The sequence below is a fragment of the Apostichopus japonicus genome, chromosome 17 (assembly GCF_037975245.1).
Source record: "Apostichopus japonicus isolate 1M-3 chromosome 17, ASM3797524v1, whole genome shotgun sequence".
NCBI lineage: Eukaryota > Metazoa > Echinodermata > Holothuroidea > Aspidochirotida > Stichopodidae > Apostichopus > Apostichopus japonicus.
The window spans coordinates 31838612-31862783 of NC_092577.1; the positions used below are offsets into that span (position 1 = coordinate 31838612).

The 24172-nt window shown below is 37.1% G+C and overlaps 2 protein-coding genes across 2 annotated transcripts; one reads left to right on the forward strand and one right to left on the reverse strand.

The window, feature by feature from the left end:
- Nucleotides 1–249: 249 nt before the first annotated feature.
- LOC139984476 (uncharacterized) lies at nucleotides 250–4419 on the reverse strand. The gene is made up of 2 exons (XM_071998392.1): nucleotides 4230–4419; nucleotides 250–3090 (listed from the first exon to the last, which is right to left on the reverse strand). Exon 2 carries the CDS (start codon nucleotides 2782–2784, stop codon nucleotides 1045–1047), a length of 1740 nt encoding a protein of 579 aa, XP_071854493.1. The 5' UTR covers nucleotides 2785–3090; nucleotides 4230–4419; the 3' UTR covers nucleotides 250–1044.
- An 8392-nt stretch (nucleotides 4420–12811) lies between these two features.
- Nucleotides 12812–20027, forward strand: LOC139985043 (uncharacterized). The gene is made up of 4 exons (XM_071999220.1): nucleotides 12812–13213; nucleotides 15549–15605; nucleotides 17070–17246; nucleotides 19782–20027. The coding sequence occupies exons 1-4, from the start codon at nucleotides 12815–12817 to the stop codon at nucleotides 19890–19892; spliced, it is 744 nt and encodes a 247-aa protein (XP_071855321.1). The 5' UTR covers nucleotides 12812–12814; the 3' UTR covers nucleotides 19893–20027.
- Nucleotides 20028–24172: the final 4145 nt, after the last annotated feature.

Genomic DNA, 24172 nt, shown 5'->3' on the forward strand with positions numbered 1-24172 from the left:
GTGGGAGGTTACGTAAATGTGCGTTTCACTGCAGGACGTTTTGTCAGGTAACATTCATTATCACGTAATATATATATATATATATATATATATATATATATATATATATATATATATATATATATGTTGATACTAGTTGAGACTAGTGGAACACTAGTAGTTGTAAATCGGAGTTTCACGCGTTTTAGCGATCGTCAGGTTTATATAAAATTATCAAATACAAAAAATACATAAGAGTGAAAATGATTTGAACCTTTAGTCTTTAGGCTGTCTCCAAATATAAAGTAAAGAGTGAATATTGTACACATTGTATATCTGTTTATTGTATAATATACATATATATTGTATATTTTATTAGTTTACGTATATTTTGATGATGATAAGGCAACGCTTATAAATAATGGTATAGGAACTTAAGTCCACACAGGTAAATTGAATTGATCTACACCATGTGCAATGATACGATACAAAATGTCGATGGTGCCGCCATTGGTCTAAACTTTTTTCCGCAAACGTACTTTCTTAAATTGTGACAAAGAATACCAAACAATGGGTCATATTGAAACAAACGTTTGGTCGAAAAATGTATAAAGTAGTCAAAAAGATTAAATCATATATAACTATAACTCATATCTCAGTTTCACAGTCTTGCCACTTTCTGCGGAAGAATAAAGTCCTTTTATACTGGCAACATGATTATCCACGTAGTGGAACTTACAGTGTTGTCGGTTAGACTCAGCTCTCGGTAAACGGCAAACGTTTCTGATGGGGAACCTGCAGAGGTGTCACCGAAAGCACAATCCCTGTATATCCCTGAATATTCAATTTATTAATCGAAAACTTTGAATTTGAATGAAACGTCACTGAGTTGGAAATTTTTACCAACAAAAAATGCTTAAATTTAGTCCAAACAGAAATTAAGCATGGCATGAGCTTTATACTCTTGCACACAAAGTATATTGGTCTGTGAGAAGACCTATCATCCGTAGGGATTTTTGGTGCTTAGATTTTGGTTTTGACGTTTTCGGAGGTGCACCATTGTCTTTAGAAAATGACCGATGTGCGACATTCCATACGGCGTGGGTTGCTATTTGCAGCACGATCTACGGTTACCACACTGTAATCCATTTGGTTATCCTGGATTTGGCGTGTACGCGATATATTAGGCCGGTCAGACTCGTGAAACTGATCCAAGTGAAAAGGTTGTGATGGATTATCGTATACAACAGTTGGAACTCGATTATTACGATTCATACCATCGGACGAGATTGGAGCCGTAATTTGCATTGAACTTCTCCTCACTCTAGGTGTATCCCTCGAACGATACTGGCCAGCAGCTTGGCTCAAGTTTTTATTAGTAACATAAAGAGCAACCACAATGATGACGATTATAATAAACAGCAAGACCGAAACAAGGATGCCAAAGTAAATTAACATTAAATCTTGTTGCGGTTCTTCTTGTTGATATATCGGACGAGGTATCGGCGTGGAGGTAAACGATGTTGCTCGTGGCCAAATCCGTCGGCACATGGTATCATCGATGGACTCAATATGAGAATCGCATGGTAATTCAATGTCGACATCCACAAGAGGTCTACCAACCAAGGCGACAGGAGAATGACAAAATACTAACGGGGTGGATTGAGTGTATTTTGTAAGACGAATGTCTGTCACGAGAAACTCTTGGAACCATTTGAGGTGGCAGTCACAGATCAATTGGTTACCAGAAAGTACCAGCTGCGGAAAGAATGTACTGTTACCAATACTGTCAAAAATACCAGAAGGTAACGAGACGAGTCTGTTGTTGGATAGGTTGATTAACGCGAGACTTTTGGCGCCAAAAAAAGCCGATCGATCAAGCCATGTAAGTTCGTTTCTCGTTATTACCAACGACTGGAGTGATGGCACGTTATAGAATGCCTTTTCTGGTAGACAGAGGAACTTCGCGTTAACGATATGGAGCGTCGTTAGTGAGTCGGATACTAAAAATTCTTTCGGGTACACAGTGACCGAGTGTAATGTTAGATCCCGTAACTGAGTTAGGCTGGAAATGTTTACTCCTGAGAGAGACTCCTCGGGAAATGCAAAAATGGCGAGCCATTGTAAAGACGGGAAATTTGCTAGTAGAAGGGCGTCCGACAGAGTACCGCTATGCCCAATAGACAAGCTGCGTAATGTTGACACATAGCGGAACTTCCCTGTTACACCTTCGGACATCATGGAATCCTGCAGTAAGCAATCGGCGTTAACGCTGATGAGATCGTTAGTAAGATCAATTTTCGTCTCTTGTAATGTCACCGTTGTTAGGCTTGGTAGCGTGGACAGAAGGCAAGGGTCAATGGTTAAATATTCGTTCCCACTTAGAGACAGTACTTGGAGATTCGATACTCTCGCAAAGTGAGCGGATTCCAACCGCAACAGTCTGTTGTGATTCAAGCATAAATTATTCAATTTCGTCAAGTCCCAAAACGAATCTTCCTCTATGTGTGTTATGACATTCCAGGACAAATCTAGACTATATAGCTGGCTGAAACCTCTGAAATGCTCGTTTGAAATGACTTTAATTTCATTCATTTTGAATACAATACGGGAGAGCGATTTGTCGGATATGACGGGTATCTTTTGATACAATTTCGAAGAGCAGTCTAAGTTTGGGTGAACACAGGAACAGTTCACTATGCCCAAAACACTACAAGTTGACAAGCAAGGAGAAATGCATGCAAATAGGACAGCGTTCATTGCGAAATAATATAAAGAAACTTGTTTTGGCTTGAATGAAGCCATTTTTAAGTAGATATATAGATATATATATATATATATCGTAAGTTTATCCTATGGGATTATGCAATTCAATATTATTTCCTTTCACTTGCTGCACTGGGCTGATGTTAAAGTTCCTTTTTGCGTGATGGATTTTGAATCGTCAAGTTGATTAATTCTCCATGAAGATAGGTTCAGACGATCAAAATGGCAGACTATATGAGATGTGTAGATGAGATAAACATTGTTGGCTATGCGGGTCCCTTTGTAGTCCGTTAAACTCAAGGGAGTATGAAAACGCTTGCCGTAAAATCATCGCGATATGTATCCCTGTATTTAAAATAAAATGAACAAGTTATTGGAAAATAGGGATTATTGGAATCGATATTAAGTATAACTTCGTTTTCTCGGAACAAGCAGTAAAAATGAAGAAGGTCGGATTATACCATTCCGTAACTGTTGTTGGTTGCCAATAATCGTACAATATTAATCGGTCTAATAATGATTAAGTAAAAGGCCTATCTTGTTACAGTTTCACAGTTTAAATGTTTACTGTTTCTCTGATAAAACTGACAGGTTTTGCATTAATTTATCTTCCTAAAAAAATTGGAAGGAAATGTTGTAAGTGGTAATGCAATCTACAATTGTGACAAACCTATGCAATTAAGAAGATATTTGATAATAATTTCATATTGCAATAGTTAGATGAAATGCTCATTAAAGAATGTCTTTGACATCTGACAGACCGTTAAGAAAAAATGATTATATTTTTATACCTATTGTTCCAAAAGTTACATTTTTAAAGGGAATGATATTTTGTAAAACATCTGAGGCTCAGTAGTTACTGTAGCTGAATAAATTGGTCTGACTCATGCGCCGTTGGTTCAGTTTCTCAGATGCAAGACAAAACTCGATAAAAACAACGGAAGAGTTGTAGTATTGCCTCAAACAACACGTGACATGTATAATAAATGTGGCAAAGCTTTAAAGCAGTGTTGATTGTTATCCAACGGTGCTGTATTCTTCACATGAAGTTAAAAGGATATGCTTTCATTGACTAATTAGAATTTAATTTAAAAGCAATAAACACATTAGATTTAACATCAACAAGTTATCGGCCTGTACTGGAAAGCCAATTTTATTCTCAAGTTAGCAATAAAAGAAGCCATCCTTTCAGGTATTTAACGCATATTTCAAATCTGAGTATCTCGAAAATCGCAATAGCTATATTCAAGCATTATTATTATTATTATTGCACTATTTGACACATCAAGAGTAAAAAACACTGCGTACACTCATCCGTTAACAAATTAAGAAAATGGACCTGACGTTTCGATCCTAGCAGGATCTTCTCCGGAGGCTGAATGCATGCATTCTCTTACACAGGCTCTGTCGTTGTGGATATAAGCAGCTTGCTAATACTTTTTGTTTTATTTTGAAATTAAGAAAGTGGAAATGTCTTTACTTACATGAGAGTGCTGGTGTATATAGACTTTAACTCTATCTGGCTAGTTTATTCTCTGAGGGATTAAACTGTCGTAATCGGCGTTGGTTTGTAACTGTTATGATTATACATGACATACTGTACCCTTAAGTACCTCGCTACAAGACAAGAAGAAGGAAGTACCAAGTTCATACATACGATATGCATGGATATGCATTAAAGAAAGTCGTTTATGCAGGATTGGGAACTGGTTTGTTCACAGAGTTCCAGTATTTAGATTGGACGCTTCAGTAATTTTAATATAGTACTTAAAGACTATGACGAAGTGTATATTGACACCGTTTGTCACCTAGATCCCCATTTGTGTAGAAGGTTATATAAATACATTTTGGAACAAAAACAAAATAATGTTTTTGTTCTGTGGTATCACTCGGTTTGCAAACATGAAAAGACATAAGCTATTGCTTTCTTTATATCATGACGCATCAGGGGCGTATCCAGGATTTTTCAACCCGGGGGGCGCGAATTACTATAAAGCGGAGCGCCACCATTGGTTGGCGCGCAGCGTACAAGAAAATTTCTGGTTTTGATACCCCCTAAATCACCGGAAATGACACTTCTCGGGCTTGAAAATGACCAACCAGATGTACACTTTTGCCTGAGAACCAAGTATTTCCCAATAGTTTTTTTTCCATCCATAACCTTTTTGAAGATTGTCACCAGTCACACATCATGTTCGACCTCATCGCATTTCCTGTGGATCATTGCTTTTTGTAGGTGATTCTACGTCGCGGCCCTCAATACCCGACAGCCCCACTTTTGAAGGTTTTAAGCCCATTTTTGTTCAGAATTTCAAACTTCACATTTCTCGTGATTAAACTCACTTCAAAACATACCCATAATGTTGCCAAAATTTTCATCTATGGACAACCAATATAGAAAAACCTCCTTGAACCCCTAACTGACCGGTCAAAATGTCACGAGTAGAGGGAAGTATGATGAAAGAATGTTGGTCAAGAAATTTTCGAAAATTCAGACACAGTTAATTTATTGGTGAACAAATATTGAAACCTCCTATAACGGCTATTATAAAACTTCGTTGAAGGAAATGAAAAAAATACAAGATATTTCCGAAACCGAACACTACACACATAGGTCAAGGTGGCGGGGGGGGGGGGGCTAGCGAAATATTTCTTTCTGAAAATTCGGGCAATATGCTGAGAATTTTTCGGCACCTATACTGAAAGAAAAATATATTGCAATGATGTAGCTAAAGGAAATGCATATATAGTTTAAAAATTATCTCCTTGGTAATTAATATATAGTTCTAAGCTTGGCCGACTTATTCGCCATTACTAATGTAAAAGAGAATTTTGACATAGTTGGACCTCCATGCCTACTCTCCAACTACATGGGACAATTCGTTGTTTATATGAGCATCCCGCGGTATACTGCGCAACTTTCAGTGACCGTTCGGTACATGATGACATGCGATGTAATAACCGATGCCTGCTTATATGGTATTGACATTAACATGTTGAACGCGCGCGGAGCGCGCGAAAATGTTGGTTATATTTTTCGGGCAAGTCGTTACAGCTCCCCAAATCAAATTGGGCTCCTTCGCCTTTGACTACACACATAGACAGTTTTCGAGGCTGTTCTGCCTGGAACGCCATTTTCATGCTTACTGATATGATGTGATATCTGCTGTTTGCTTCACAAATTCGAACAGGCGCGTAGCGAATAATTGCCAAGGGAGGGGCGAAGCCTGTAGGCAAACTATCTAAGCGTAGCGCCACCACGAGTTGGCGCGAAGCGTACAAGAAAATTTTGGCCGAAAATGCCTCCCAGATCGTTGGAAATGACACTTCCCATGCCTTTTAAGTTGCATCTAAGCATTTTCTAATTTGAAATTACTAGCGATATCATAAAAAAAAATATGCTCGGGGGGGGGGGCGGTGGTCGCCCCATTCTCGAAATGCGTCATGTTCCCCGGTCGAGTTCGAAACCAGCCACAGTTGGTTTCATAGCACAATTGTTTAAGGCGTCCATACACACACGCGCGTTATGATAGACCATATATAGTATATATATATATATAGATACATTAGTGAGAGAGGAAAAATGGAAACGTCAAAAATGGAGTTGTCGGTGTAAGGGGTAGGGTGAGTCGCACGCCCCTTCCGAAATCCTCGATCCGTCACTGGCTACCCGGCCATGTGTATATAATAGGGTTCAGCGCTGTAATGATGTCACTGTTCCTCTTTCTCTTCCCGGTGTCTTGGCGTTTATCTTATACTCCCTCCTTTTCTCCTTTTTCTCTCCTTCTTTATCTTTTCCCTTCCTTCCTCTCCTCCTCCTCTTTTTTCCCCTCTTTTTTCCTTTTCCTTCTCTTTTTTTTCTCTCCTCTTTTTGTTACCCGGGGGGCGCGCGTCCCCAACGCCCCCCCCCCTGGATACGCGCCTGCGCATGGCAAAATCCATCGTCAGTTATTAGAAAAGCTTAACGCCCTGCATAAGTAATTGTTATCATGTTAGACACATAACTGTGTTACTTTACTGCAGTAGAAACGTGTAGATAAAAGTATAAATATATCATTGTAATTTTTCGTAATAAGTTCAACGTTTAACCGAATAGCTACCGAGAGCGTTTTTAGTAGTCCTATGCCAACCAATATTGTGAGGGTTAGAACAGTAGCGTGTCAGGATTTTAAGGGATAGGTAGAGGAGGGAAGTTCTCAATTTTCCAAGATTGATTTATAGGCAGGGGCATGAAACTTTCGACCAGGAGCAGCGGTGGATCCAGGGTTTTACAATGGAGGAGGTGTGGCCATGGGGGAGCGTGGGAGTCTCCCCCCCCCCCAAAAAATGAAAGCTTAGATTTCAAACGATGCATTATGAGGGATACTTAGACCCCAAAAATTAGGTCTATATATAGGTCTAAACACAGGTTGTGTTAATTAATACTCGGATTTTGTGGGCATACTTTCTGAATGTAAAATAATTCCCGACTGACAATGGAGATGGGGGAATGGCTCCTTAGTCCCCCAGTTTGCGCACGCCACAAGGATAGAAGGTTAGGCCCAAAATCATTTGCGCAGTGTAGTTGAGATTAATATCCAGTTACTGTGATACTCCAAACCTTTTATGAAATGATTTTTAAAATTGACGCACTGGTATATCATCATTCCTGCTACATTAAAACTCTATCATGGTATTGTGATCCTTCAGCAACATTAACAAATCTGGATCAGAAAATGAGGATAAAGCCATATTGAAATGACATCATACAACACTGAAAGATACTGTAAGCCTCGTATGATGCGTCCTCAGATTCACTTTAATGGGCGAAGGCTCTATATCAGGGTTTCCCTAACTTTATCTCCCCCCCCCACGAACCCCCTGTGGATGTCAGAGCTGTCCACGAACCACCAACTTTACGAGACATGATGTGAGTCATTATTATTCTATAATACGCATAACAGTGCTTCGTAAAAGATCAAGTTCATAATGTAATATTGTAATGAAACAAAAAAAGAGATGAACAAATATTTGCCCTTCCCCAAAAACGATGCCCGCCAGGTGCCCCCCAGATGCCATTTTTAGTGTTAAAAAAATACTCAAACGAAAAACTTTATCTCCCTCAGTTGAAAACATAAATATCGGACAGACTAAGTAAGCCCGAAAATTCTTGAACATAAAGTTACTTCAAGTTGCAAAATATAGCACCAGATTGCATCTGAGGACCCTTAATTAATAAAAAAAATTCTCAAAGGGAAGGGGGGGGACACCTCCTCCCCTTAGACCCCTCACCCAGGAAGGCATTCAAAAGTAAACATTGTGCCCCCCCCCCTAACTAAGTGCTGTGCTCCCCAAGATTGAAATGACTGGCGACGCCACTGCCTATTATGGTCATCCTATTAACCATAGCGACTGTTGCCCATGTGAAAAAGAAAAAAAGAAGAATAACAAACTTAATGTTGCTGGGAATTGCCAGTCTTGGGGGCCACCAATGTTCACGCTTCTCTCTTCCATAACAACTATATTATTAACAAAACCTTAAGTGGAGCAACGCATTTATTAACGTTTGTTCCAAGTCATCTGCATTTCAGTGTAACTACGACAGTAACAGACTCCATGAAGAATGGATCTATACTTATAAACAAACAAAAAACAGCTAGGTCTGCTGTAGTTCGGCTCGCGTATTGAAAATGGCCTAATATGGTGGCCTTTGAAAGGCTCCTACTACAAGCCCAAAGTAATGCCTGCATTACGTGCTATAACAATTGCTCGTACTCCTAGCACCATTAATCAATAACAAAGGACGGTTTACCAGACTGGAGAAGGGGGGAAAAAAATGAAAATCCACCTTTTCGTTGTTGTTGCTATATGGTTCAATTTTGAAAAAGGTTTGCCAATTGAATTTACTCAGTCATTTGTGAAGACGCGATAAGCGTCAGCCGTCCGATACGTGGTACATATATAACAGCAAACGCAATGCACAATCAAAGTTGTGTGTTTCTAGAAACATGGTATACATAACAGCAAACGCAATGTACAATCAAACTTGTGTGTTTCTCCATAGAAACATGGTACATAACAGTAAACGCAATGTACAATCAAAGATATGTGTTTCTAGAAACATGGTATACATAACAGCAAACGTAATGTACAATCAAAGATATGTGTTTCTAGAAACATGGTATACATAACAGCAAACGTAATGTACAATCAAAGATATGTGTTTCTAGAAACATGGTATACATAACAGCAAACGTAATGTACAATCAAAGATATGTGTTTCTAGAAACATGGTATACATAACAGCAAACGCAATGCACAATCAAAGTTGTGTGTTTCTAGAAACATGGTATACATAACAGCAAACGCAATGTACAATCAAACTTGTGTGTTTCTAGAAACATGCATGGTATACATAACAGCAAACGCAATGTGCAATCACGCATATGTGTTTCTAGAAACATGGTATACATAACAGCAAACGCAATGTGCAATCAAACTTGTGTGTTTCTCCATAGAAACATGGTACATAACAGTAAACGCAATGTACAATCAAAGATATGTGTTTCTAGAAACATAGTATACATAACAGCAAACGCAATGCACAATCAAAGTTGTGTGTTTTTAGAAACATGGTATACATAACAGCAAACGCAATGTACAATCACGCATACGTGTTTCTAGAAACATGGTATACATAACAGCAAACGCAATGTGCAATCAAACTTGTGTGTTTCTCCATAGAAACATGGTACATAACAGTAAACGCAATGTACAATCAAAGATATGTGTTTCTAGAAACATAGTATACATAACAGCAAACGTAATGTACAATCAAAGATATGTGTTTCTCTATAGAAACATACATAACAGCAAACGCAATGCACAATTATAGTTGTACGTTCTATAATCTGGTCAGATTTCATATTCATAAATCTCCATATAAAATATAATCAAATTATGGCGACCAGAAATTCTGTTTCACCACCATGCTTGTGTGAATTCATCAGTTGATACATTTCGAGGTGAATTTGCGAAACATCTATACCATTTTCATAATGATGTCTGGAAGTAAAATTTGGCGAAAACTATCTCTGTATGTCAAAGAGTAACCGACTACCATTATTTCCCTCTGGTCTCACTATGTCTTATGGCACACTGTTTTAGCGGCTTTTCCTCCACCTCAGTTTCTATGGCAACAATATAGATGGAAAGCTCAGCTGCCGGAGTTGGTGCGTTCTCAGGATGTGTATAAGCACATGCATTCCTTGCTTCATTCCAAGTCTAACCTTTGGTTGCAATTTCAAGCAGCAAAGGAAGAGTAGTCGAAACGGTATCAACCATTAGCCATGCCATTTGATTTACTTGGAACCTTTGCTGATTCAATTTTAAACTATACTAAGTCCTTTACGGGTGTGACATCAGCGATGTATGGTTGCTGTTCTTTTTTAGTTCCATTTTTCCAGAGATAACTATTGTAGAGAAGCCTATCCATAGGCTCGCTTCATCTAGGCATCTTCTTGATGCCAAAGACAAGGGAACTATTATTATCAACTGGATAGGACATCACCCCCAAACATAAGCCTATGCCATGTGGATTGCTAACTTGTCACAAGATAAAAAATATGGAAAAAAAGCATCTCATACATCACATATCAATCATTCACCTCAGTTCAAACATAAAGATGCTTTCAGTTCTCTGTCCAAAGCCAAAAATTGTAAACTTGTTAGAATTATAGAGGTAACCAAGTTTACGATTTAGAAATATTTATCATTCAACGCTTGTAGAAAGACGTTATAGGTTTCTGAATATGAGGACGCTGTTGAAGAACTTACGCTAGCGGTAATACCTGCTTGTTTTGTCTGTCTAAATATGACTATATACCGTATAGGAATGACAGTCAGTTGTTGGGCGTTATCATTTGTTATTGGCAAGGGCGTAGGAACCGGGGGGCTGGGGGGCGCCAGTGAAAAATATGGGGGGCGGAAGTATCGTTCCGTCCCCCCCCCCCCCGCTCCGCAAGTCAGAAAACCCCTTTTTCATTTCCAAATGAGAAAAAAAATCTCATTTGAAGCACCAAATTACATCTAAGGTCAGGTGAAAATGTAAAATTCTTTACAAAATGGAGTGGGTGTTGAAGTGTGCTATATTGCACCAAATTGCATCTGAGGCCACCTGGAAATGCAAAAAAAATCCAAAGGGGAGGGGGACACCCCCTCCCCTTAGACCCCTCCCCCAGGCCGGCCATCAGTCTTCAGCCCCCCACACAAAAGTACCTTCCTACGCCACTGGTTATTGGTAAGGTCTTCTCTATAGTGACTTGAATATACCTATGACACCGGTCACCACCAGGGTGATGAAATAACATAACCATCCCTATCAGGACGTAACCACATTTATTTCTACCGTGGGAAGGTTAAGGGAGGGGGGTTGAAATGTTAAGCCGTCCAGGGGAGAGGTCTAAGGCTATAAGAAGTGTCCCCTCCTCTTCGAGAAAAGTAGGTGAAATGGAGGGTGCTTAGTACATGTGGTTGCGCCCCTACACCTATATATGCGACAGTAGGGAACGGTTCACACTACAGACGCATGTAGGTTCTATTTGTATGGAACTGTATCATGCGTTTTATAAGTCAACGCAAACCTTGATCCTAAAGTTTCTTGTGAAAAGGAATATACTGCTCATGATTATTATTTCCTTCTCATTTTATTTGATGGACTGAAGCGTCACACCCCCACCCCAGATCCTGATTGATAACATATCAAAAATGGTGCTCCATTTTGGCACTTTTCCTGAAGGATTGATATATACTCTAAGAGGAGTATGCCACCTTCAAAGTCCGTAACAACTACGGTTACATTCGGTTAGATTCGTCCAACACGGCAGCGTACAGAAACGTTGGGCTCAAAGCCGAAGCCAAAGTGAATTAATCAGGTCACATATTCGGAGTCTATGCATGATGTAAGTTCTTCACTACTGCCTTCATTATATTTCGAGAAACATTTCATACTGTGGTTTCGATATTGCATTAGCACCACACTGCACGTTTATGTTATACGGTAGCCTTGGCACACACAGACGTATATATCAACGTAGCTTGTAATTGAAGTAATACAAATAGTTAAGTTTAACTGCATTTCAAAAGTTTGTGTATAAATATTAGGACTTTGGCATCATTGATATTCATCGTCGGTACTTCTTCACCGTGAACTGATGTTGCCAACTTGCCACTAACGGTTATAAGTCGACGACGTTAAAAGTATGGCTTTGAGTAGCTCGGTAGTTCAATAGTTCGGTACCATTCCCAAACTTCTTTTCGGCCTTTTGGTTAAGATCATGTGTAGTATATGTTCCCTTTCGATGGTAATCGTGATGCACTGCACCCGACGATGATCACACTCACAGTCTCGATGTATGCATGGCACTGGGGTTGAGAGCGGATCAGTCGTCCGGTAGTTTGGTTTTCGTGCCCAGGTTCTTTCCTGGGCGACTTTTCTTGAACAGTATCTTCTCGGCCTTTTGGCTAAGATCATGTGTAGTATATGTTCCCTTTCGATTGGAATGATGATACACACCTGACGATGATCACACAGTCACAGTCTCGTTGCTATGGGACTGGGGTTGCGAGCGGATCAGTCGTTCGGTTGTTTGGTTTTTCGTGCCAAGGTACTTTCCTGGGTGACTTTTCTTTAAAGGTACCTTTGCCAAGCTGACAGGGTTTCCTACACATCCAAACAAGTTGTAACTGCCATTTAAATCCCCATTTCATACGTTTATAGAACCGGTAGTTGTTAAGGGGTCCCAAGTCTTTGTTTAGAGGCCGGTGCATGCTAAAGATCCAACCTATTTCTTTTCATTTACGTTCAGTTACGGATTTGAAGTTCATGGCAATTAAATTGTTTTGTTGTTGTTGAGAGAATGGGTTGTAATAGTTCACTTCTATGTAAATGGACCGAAAATCTCATTTATTTTTTTAAACCAGACTGTAAAGCAGTTTGTATTTGTGTTGCCACTGTAGTTTTTCCTTAAGTTTACGCAGTGAAGCGTGAGACTCGATAATTAAAAGTTAACTGTGGTATACGTAAATTTCCATGTCACATCTATATATATTGTGGGGTCGAAGTGATAAGTTGTCTTCCCGTCAGCATCATCATATCTGCCACAGTTACTGTTTTAGTTTGGCTGACTTTTTTGGCTTTGATTTAATTACTAAACACCACACAAGTATAAAGCAGTTTTTTTGTTTAATTTGTTGTATAGTTTCCATAATGAATTCGTCATCAGTCAACTCCGAATTCAGAAGATCTGAAAAGGGCAATTCTGAAGAATATTTCTGCCAGTGTCCGGTACAGAGTGAAATCTACAACTTCAGGTCGGCAGCGCTGTGTCTTTCATCCCATTTCCTCTGTGGCACTGTCTCATGCGCTGTTTCTATGGCAACAATATGGTTGGAAAGCTTTGCCGCAGGAGCCGGTGTATTTTTAGGAAGTGTAAGTATATAGTCTATATACCCTTTCTTTCTTAATCATTAAACGAGAACATTAAATGTGTATAAATCGCAAGAAAATGCAAAAAGGAATCTCACTCTATCATTATATCGTCACAATCGTATTCTTTCTTATTCTTTATGCTTCTGCTATCTATTTTTTCTAGTATTGTATGTGTGTATGTGTTTACATTTATATATATATATATATATATATATATATATATATATATATATATATATATATGTATTTATGTTAATGCAATGGAGGTAAACGACAAAGGCAAATGAATATATATAAATGAAAATCGTAATGAGTTGGAAAATCAAGAACAGCGAATCCCGGTGGAGGCTGAAAGTTTTTTCACTGTTCTTGATTTCCAACTCATTACGATTTTCATTTATATATATATATGTATATATATATATATATATATATATATATATATAATGATAATCGTCTCGCCTGGCATGATCACGTTGATATGTTAATGAAGAAACTGAATTCTAGGATGCATTGTCTGCGTATGATTAACAAGTTTAATATTAATAACAACATTCTTGCCATGTTCTATAACTCTATTATTTGTGGTGTTTGGCAGTATAATTTGGTTTCATGGGGAGGCAACGTCAGGAAGGAAGATGCACATCGTATTGATGTTCTGATCAGACAGGCAAGTCGTATCATTGGGGATAGTCAGCCAACCTTGGCCTCGTCCTATCAACACCAACTGGGGGTTAAGTTGGAAAAGATCCTTCTTGATGAAGACCACCCAGTCCGCGAGTTTCTGGATAATCCCTAGAAGTGGTAGGATGAGGCTGCCGTTGGCTAGAACTAACAGACACCCCCTCTTCATTCATTCCACAATGCATGAAACGACACAACCTACTTCTTAGACGTTAATGCTTGCCCTGTTGGTATTTTCGTTTTTATTTTCGTCCTCTCCTCACAGTGCAATGTATTGTTTCGGATTTTCGATCGTTCCTCCTGTTGTCTGTACACATGTTTTCATACTTTGTAATCTCTTATCTTTTTAGATGTTATATATACTTGTTTTATACGAGCATTCAATTACCCTTTGTGGGCTTTAATAAAGTTTATCTTATCTTATCTTATCTTATCTATCTTTATCTTATCTTATCTTATCTTATCTTATCTTATCTTGTATATATATATATATATATATATATATATATATATATATATATATATATATATATATATATATATATATTTGACAATTCTTAGCACTTCTTTATTGCTCTAACGATGTCTCCAGTTTACTTTCATCATCTTTTTTCATACCCACATTTAAAAACGTTCCAGGCTGTAGATTTAACTGTCCACGTCCCGCCTGAACCATATAGAACGGCACTCAAAATCAAACTTTTAGCCGAAGTTTCCTGAAACCTCAAGTCAAGTTTGCTCATTAGCACCCTTCTGTCTTTCCAGTTTAAAGGACTCTTTGCTCATAGCATTACTAGTTCTAATCTCCTTTCTTAGTTTATATATACTCATACACTTGGTACGTCTAACATTCATCTGAACTCCATCTCTCCTTTAGAAATCCTCATCACTTTGGTCTTGGGTTCATTCCTTCTCATTCTAAAACTCTATGCCGTTCGAGTATACTTCATCTACCATTTATTGCAGACTATACCCTCTGAACTGCTGACAATGACTTTGTCATTCTATTAATCTTATTGACTTTACTAAATCTCCTCCAACTTTGATTCCCTCTTCTTGATCTTCACCTGCCTCCAGCATCATCACCTCAACATAAATGTTGACTATAATATGGGTGACAGTGAACGGCCATGTCTGATTCCTCTTCCAACTATCCCAGGTTCCGATTCTTCACCTGCTATATTACTACAGTGACAATTTGTCCAAAGTACAAGTTTCTTATCAACTCTCTTTCTTATCAACTCTCTTCAATCAATATTAAAACTTGTCAAGTTTCCCATCAATGCTTTCAACTGTAATAAATTATGTCGAAAGCCATAAATCTCGTCTACCTCATCACCTGGATGTTCACTTGTGTGCATATACACTTGAATGACTAGTGTAATTAAAGTATCTCAATATGTATGTATATATATATATATATATATATTTGTCTATATATATACATATGTATATATATATATATATATGTCTATATATATATATATATATATATATATACATATGTATATATATATAGACAAATATATATATATATATATATATATTTATATATTTATATATATATATATATACATAGACGTATACGACGTATAAACGTATACGTATAGAATTAACTTTCGACACTCTTTTCTTAATCTCCTCCTATCAGGCGTTGTTGTTAACTGCTATAATTGGATTTCAAACCATCAAAAGGAATACTGGATCGGTAAGTTTCAACTCTGCTTTGGAGCACTCTGTAAATATTGAAACATAATTCGGTAGCCCTTTGCCGAATGTAAAAAAAAGAAGAAAAAAAGCTGAATGTTCTTACAACCCTAAAAGTTCCCTTATAATTACGTGCAGGATATGCTATCATTGTTAACCAATTGTTGTCTTAAAAAAGTATAGTGAGTTATTAACCTGAAGTTGACGAGTTAAATTAGTTTAAGATTTTGGGGTTTTCCCCACGAGCTTCCTGAATGAATTGTATTATTGCCTTACCACCCCCCCCCCCCCTCTAATTTTAATGGGATGGTACGACTTTCATGGACTCTAGGGGGAAAAGTTCGTTCTTTTGTATACCCTTTTTATGACCATACGATTTTGTGGTAAACAAATCGGAATTTCTCACATAACTCGAATAATTGGCTTGGAATATCGACTGATTTCTTACAAAGAATTTGGGTTTATATTTAGAGATGAGGTATTGTCATAATGCAACGAGGCTTCCATGCAAGCTATAGCTTTGTCTATAAATACTGAATGGCAAATTTGTTTCTAACGCCTACTGTTTGGCTATGAAAGGTGTTTTGAAACGATAATGGTATAGAATTTAAAGAAACAACTATTATCACCAGAGAGAGTTGGGAAATTCCCATACCCATACCCAACTTGGGGATCCAAAATACCTAGAGATAACCACAAAGCCGTAAATGGAGCAACTCCTTTTTTTTTGTGCCAAAACAAAATGGACGTTTTCTCTTACTTCAAAAGAGACATTCCAGACATTATTCGCGATGAAATGAGAGCGTTTTGATAACCTTAAGATAATGCAGAAATACAACCTGTAACACTTCTTGAATTTAAAAAAAAAAATTCCCAACATTGCGCCTATAAAGTCATTGTTTAAACATAAATATTCAAACATCAAAGATTCATAATTAGGACATTATATGATAGAATGGGGATAAAAAGGCAATTGTCGCCCCCACTCCCCCCTTCTATTATCAAAACTAATTACTAGTGCCCCTTTTTGTTACTGAAAAGTACCTAATTTGCAACTCTTTTCCAAACCTCAGAAGCTCACATGCATGAGTTGTTATATACCAGCCGTTCACACAGAGATTACAGTAACTATACTGTCAATCTTAAAGTTTTGTACCACAGTTAATACTGGATCGTGGTGACAAATCTGATAAATCGGTAGCATGTGCTATTAGGTTAACAGTAAGAACTGAAAATATGTGTAATCCCAATAAATCCCAACATCTGGATTTGTTGGAATTACACATATCCTCTCTAGTTCTTACTGTAATCCTAATAGCACATGCTACCGATTTATAGCACGATCCAGTTCTTACACTGCGGTACAAAACTTTAAGAATTAAATTTTAGTAATTAGTATGTGTTCTCTGTGTGTATCGGGTACATCATATACTGTGCTTTTTACTTTTTTCCCCCATTTTTTCAGATAATCCTTCTCATTTTGGTCAACACTGGTGCCGTCATGGCCGTAGGGATTACGTTGGCAGCAACTGTCAAGTCCTATAAACAACGTGACCGGTGGTGCATGGTTAACGAGATGATATACACGTCAGACACCGACATCACGACTTCTACTAACCAATTCTTCGAAAATCGTTGCAAGGTTGGTCTCAAGGGCGTAGGAACCGGGGGGGGGGGGGTTCTGGGGGGTGCCAGTCCCCCAGTGAAAAATGTGGAGGGGCGGAAGTATCATTCCGCCCCCCCCCCGCTTCGCAAGTCAGAAAACCCCTTTTTCATTTCCAAATGAGAAAAAAAAATCTCATTTGGAGCACCAAATTGCATCTAAGGCCAGGTGAAAATACAAAATTAAGTTTACAAAATGGAGTGGGTGTTGAAGTGTGCTATATTGCACCAAATTGCATCTAAGGCCACCTGGAAATGCAAAAAATTCCCAAGAGGAGGGGGACACCCCCTCACCTTAGACCCCTCCCTCAGGCCGGCCATCAGTCTTCAGCCCTACCCCCCCCCCACTCAAAAGTACCTTCCTACGCCACTGGTTGGTCTGATTTATCAGAAGAAACACATAAAGCTGTGTAAGAATTAATTGATTACTTATTCCTTCCGTAATTCATTTGGGAAGTTTGCTACATCTTTAGGTTAATATGAAAAGAAAAAAAACCCAACATCCTCATTGAGCCTCTTGTATACTGCGAACATATTTTTTTTTTCCTTCAAATATTGTGATATATTTGATCTTGCACTCTGGCAGAAGCTTGTTAATGATAATGGTATCACTGCATTTGAGCTTATTTCTTTTCAAAACATTGTATTTATTTTCTTCTTTTTAAGACGGTCTTATGTTTACTAAAGTCTGATCTGAGTTCAAGGGTCAATCCAATCAATCTTCTGATCATCTATAATTAGTTTTGGTGTGCCTCAGGGAAGTGTCTTATAGGTCCATTATTATTCACTCTCTATACTAAGCCACTGAGTGAAATTCTAATTACTAAATCAACTCTTTCTTTCCATATGTATGCGGATGATACGCAAATGTTGACTGTGGTTAATTTAGATGACCCAACTGACATCCAAACTAAGTTCGGCTAAATTCAAGACACATTTATTGAAATTCAGAATTGGATAGTACTAACTTAACACAAACATAATGCTGACAAAACTGAATTCCTGTTGTTAGTATCAAAAACACGACAAAAATAGGGGCCTAAAGTAAAATTTAACCTTTTCAGGACGATTGTTAATCTATGCACTCATGCACGAAATTTGGGCATCACACTCGAAATATATACAAATTTAACCCTTAAGAAACATATCTCAAGTAACGTTCAATCATGTTGTGTATGTTATGTACACCTCAGAAATATAGATAGATCTATACGGCAGTATCTGTCTCATGAACTAAGTGAACGTTTAATTCATGCTATTGTGACATCTCGTCTCGACATCTGTAACTCCATTTATAATTGGTCTTCCAAAAAACCTACCCAAATCGTCTTCAAAAAGTTCAAAACCAGGCTGATAAAATGCTGTTTGTGAAATCAAAATGCGTCCATGTTACCCCCCCCCCACCTTCTCAGATCGTCCCACTGGTTATCAATTGAAGCAAGAAATACAATATAAAATTATTACTTTAGTACATGGCTGCTGTATCTACGGTTTCTCACCAAAATATCTCTGTGAAATTATTTGAATTAAGCAACTAACACGCCATATACCCGTCAATGTAATGTTGTTACTTTACTTATTCCTCAAACTGTTGGTCTTACTTATAGTAAGCGTGTGTTTTGTATCTCTGGTCCAAAGACACGGAATTCCCTTCCCAATTATCTAAAATGCATACCCGATAAACCACTGTGTTGATGGCTAAGCTGAAAACTTACCTCTTTCACGAGATATTTTTTGCTGATTTTATTTCGGGGTTTGTTTTGTTTTGTTTTTGATGTTATTTCATACGGCGGTTTTGACAACTTTTGCTTATAACTATTAGCGCCTTTAATGAGTGTTAGGTATTATTATTATTATTATTATTATTATTATTATTATTATTATTATTATTATTATTATTATTATTATTATTATTATTATTATTATTATTATTGTTATTATTATTATTATTATTATTATTATTATTATTATTATTATTATTATTATTATTATTATTATTATTATTATTATTATTATTATTATTATTATTATCATTATTATTATTATTATCATTATTTTTTTTTTATTGTTTTTGACGATATTTAAGTAATTCATCATAGGAAATAGTCGTTCCAAAAAACGTGCACCTCGATGAAATTGTGTATACAAATAACATTGGCAGCTTAGCGAACATTCCAAATGTGTCGCATGCCATTATAAATCGACATTCTATGTTATTATAATGGGAAAAGTAAAGCTTTTAAAGAAGATCTACCGTATAGTGCCATGACATATTGTTATGGTTATCCACTTCCGGGAGTAAGGAAATGCCCACCCCAGCAGCACCAATAGTAGATTTTCCGATAGAGGATTTTTTTTAAATGATTTTTTAATAATTTTTTTATTTAGGCATACCACTTTCAAAACCTACAGGGCCGTAACGTTACAAAATCTAACACGGGGACATGGCCTATTTGGAAAATGGAATAAACAGTCTGCAATATGCTTATACTTTTTTTTTACTATTTTTCTCTAGGCTGGGCTGGTTATTGACGTTATGACTGGAGTATGCTCAGCCGTGTCTTTGCTGGTGTGTATCGCCCTCTATGTCATCGCATTTAAAGGCCTACCCTCTGGAAAACGATAAATCTGGTAAAGTGTATATATAACACATGCACTCTTATAGTTGTCTGATGATCGCTCAACGCGTGAAACTCTGAGTAACAACTACTAGTGTTCTACTAGTCTCAACACCTAAGACACTCTTATATATATATATATATATATATATATATATATATATATATATATATATATATATATATATATATATATATATATATATATATATATATATATAAATATATATATATATATATATATATATATATATATACAGGTGCGTATCCCCCCCTGGATACGCACCTGTATATATATATATATATATATATATATATATATATATATATATATATATATATATATATATATATATATATATATATATATATATATATATATATATATATATATATATATATATATATATATATATATATATATATATATATATATATATATATAAATATATATATATATATATATATATATATATATATATATATATACAGGTGCGTATCCAGGGGGGGGCGTTGGGGGCGCGCGCCCCCCGGGTAAGAAAAAGAGAAGAGAAAAAAAGAGAAGAAAAAAGGAAAAAAGAGGGGAAAAAAGAGGAGGAGGAGAGGAAGGAAGGGAAAAGAAAAAGAAGAAAGAGAGAAAAAGGAGAAAAAGAGAGAGTAAAAGCAAAACGCGAAGACACCGGGAAGAGAAAGAAGAACAGTGACATCATTACAGCGCTGAAGGGTAGCCAGTGACGGATCAATGATTTCGTAAAAGTGTGACTCACCCTACCCCTTACACCGACAACTCCACGTTTTGACGTTTCCATTTTCCTCTCTCACTAATGATCTATATATATACTATATATGGTCTATCATAACGCGTGTGTAGAATTGTGCTATGAAACCAACTGTGGCTGGTCTCGAACTCGACCGTGTCGTCGGGGAACATGACGCATTTTGGGATGTGGGCGACCGCCCGCCCCCCCCATTCAGCATTTTTTTAAATGATATCGCTAAGTAATTTCAAAATAGAAAGTGCTTAGAGGCAACTTACAAGGCCTGGGAAGTGTCATTTCCAGCGATCCGGGAGACATTTTCGGCCAAAATTTGCTTGTACGCTTCGCGCCAACCTATGGTGGCGCTACGCTTAGATAATTTGCCTACAGGCTACGCCCCTCCCTTGGCAAATTCCTCGCTACGCGCCTGTTCGAATTTGTAACGCAAACAGCAGATATACATCATATCAGTGAGCATGAAAATGGCGTTCCAGGATGAAAAGCCTCAAAACTGCCCGACTTGCCTGAAAAAATAACCAAAAATTTTTGCGCGCTTCGCGCGCGAAAAACGTGTTCATGTTAATATCATATAAGCAAGCATCGGTTATTACATCGCATGCCATCATGTACCGTACGGTAAAATTGCTCAGTATACCGCGGGATGCTAATGTAAACAACGACATGTCTCATGTAGATGTATAAAAAGCATGGAGGTCCAATTATGTCAAAACTCTCTTTTACATTAGTAATGGCGAATTAGGGCCTGCACCCCCGCCGCGCAGTGGCGGAGCGTCCATATGGTCAGGGGGCGGATGCCCCCCTGACGGACTCAAATGGACTGCTGGCGCCTTTTTCAGCTCTTTACCACTTTTTACTTATTCTAGATTATTGACTTTTTTATTGCGCTCTCATATACTTATTGACATTTGTCACATTTTGTTCGTGTAATTTGGCGATAACACCTTATTCTTCGTTTATCTGCAAATTAGCCAGGCCCGGAAAGGGTCATTTCCGGCGATCTAGGGAGTATCTTTACTCAAAAATTTTATGTACGCTACGCGCCAACCAATGGTGGCGCTCCGCTTAGATAGTGTCGAAAGCGCCCCTTCAGACCATTCTCTCCACTCCTGACCAATACCCCTAGCTCCGCCAGTGCCGCCGCGCCTCCTACGCCTATGTGTGTAGTGTTCGCTTTCGGAAATATCTGCTATTTTTTCATTTCCTTCAACCAAGTTTTATAATAGCCGTTATAACAGGTTTTAATATTTCTACACCAATAAATTAACTGTGTCTGAATTTTAGAAAATTTCTGACCAACATTCTACATCACACTTCCCTCTACTCGTGCAATTTTGACCGGTCTGTTAGGGGTTGAAGGAAGTTTTTTTCTATATTGGTTGTCCATAGATGAAAGTTTGTTCAACATTATGGGTATGTTTTGAAGTGAGTTTATTCACGAGAAATGTGAATTTTCAAATTCGGAACAAATATGGGGCTTAAAACCTTGAAAAGTGGGGCTGACGGGTATTGTGGGCCGGGACGTAGAATCACCTACAAAAGCAAAGACCCACAGGAGATGCGATCAGGTCGAACATGATGTGTGCCGGGTTCAAAAAGGTTATGGATGGAAAAAAAATAACTATTAGGAAATACTTGGTTCTCAGGCAAAAGTGTACATATGGTTGGTCATTTCAGGCCCGAGAAGTGCCGTTTCCGGTGATCTGGGGGGTTTCAAAACAAGAAATTTTCTTGTACGCTGCGCGCCAACCGATGGTGGCGCTCCGCTTAGATAGTAATTCGCGCCCCCCGGATTTGAAAATCCTGGATACGCGCCTGATATATATATATATTAAAGTTAACTATAAGCATTAGAAAATAAGAGGTATTATTTTCTTCTCACGTTTGAAGACACCCGATGGTAGTCGGAAAAATCACATCACACCTCTATAGTCCGGTGGTATGAATTTTACAATAATGAGACCATTGGGCATATTCTATGGAATTGCCGTGTTTACCTCAAATTTTCTTCTTGACTGTTGAGTCGTTAATTTTTGGTAGACTATTGTCCAGGGAAGATCTTTGTTTTGGTAAACTTTCTGTAAATTCTTACAATCCTTACAAAATCTTTTCTAAATGCACTGTAAATATCATATTTTCTCTTGTAAAATTAAACAGCAAAAACCCAGATTGTGCATATAGGCCTATATGTATATGTTAAAAATCTAAACTTTTCCTTAAGATTGAAAAAGTCGATTGCGATAAAGCCCAATTAAAGCCCTTTAAGGGTTGCTCGTATATATATATATATATATCAGGTGTTACCAGTTTAACAATAATTGTTTTTTCGTCGTTTTCTTATCTTTGCTTCTTTTTGACTGTGCCTGTTAAGATCTGCAACCATTTTTTAAGCTTGTCGATTTTGTTCCTATTACATGTAATGTGATGCATTGAACAGCGCTGTAATTTTTTGTATCAAGTTGAAAAAGCGAGACGGATAACCAAAACAAGGCATACGTTTGTTTGTGGGGTTTAAGGGTAGTAATATAATAAATGAGGAGCTAGGGACGGGTTGGCGAGATTTGTTTACTGTACATGACTCGAACGCATCCGAAATATATACACAGTTTTATATCTATGAAACGTTAATTGAAGTGTAACATAATCAAGAGATCCTTATATACATATATATATATATATATATATATATATATATATATATATATATATATATATATATATATATATATATATATATAAATATATATATATATATATATATATATATATATATATATATATATATATATATATATATATATACATATATATAGATATATATATATATATATATATATATCTATATATATATATATATATATATATATATATATATATATATATATATAAATATATATATATATACGGTAATTTCGCAGGACTTGGCAAAACAAACGTTCTTATTAAAGGTCAAAGGTTAATGCAATGTATGCATTTTACAATGGTCTTCCAGACTTTCCGACCTCCAGCTTTCAGTTCATTCTACAACGTGCTTTATTGACACTTTAAAGAAGTCATTTTGAACGGTTCCTCACTCTCTAATAAAAGTTAGTTAAACTCAAATACACACAAGTGTGGTGTAACCCTATGGAATGCACTGCCCAGTGAAATGACAAGTAAAAAAACAACAAATATTTCATTCCTTCATTTCGTCTCTTCAGAAGTATCTTCTTAGTTCATTGGCCGCTTACAATTAATTGCATTTTGATTATCATTTGGAGAGTTTGCTTCGTCCTGCTTTTGTGTTTCCTTTCTCTCTATCCTTCTCCGTGTTTTTTCTTCTTCTATTGTTTCTACATTACCATTTATTTCTCTCCTGAAGGAGTCAGACTCGAAAAGCTCTGCTTATTTCTGACTCCCCTATCCATTAATTACCTAAAAAAAAGGTTTATTTTGTTCGTCTCAAAAAACAAAAAAAAACAAAAGGTAATGTATCCTTTATTGTATTGATGTATCTGTGGTTTTTATTATGT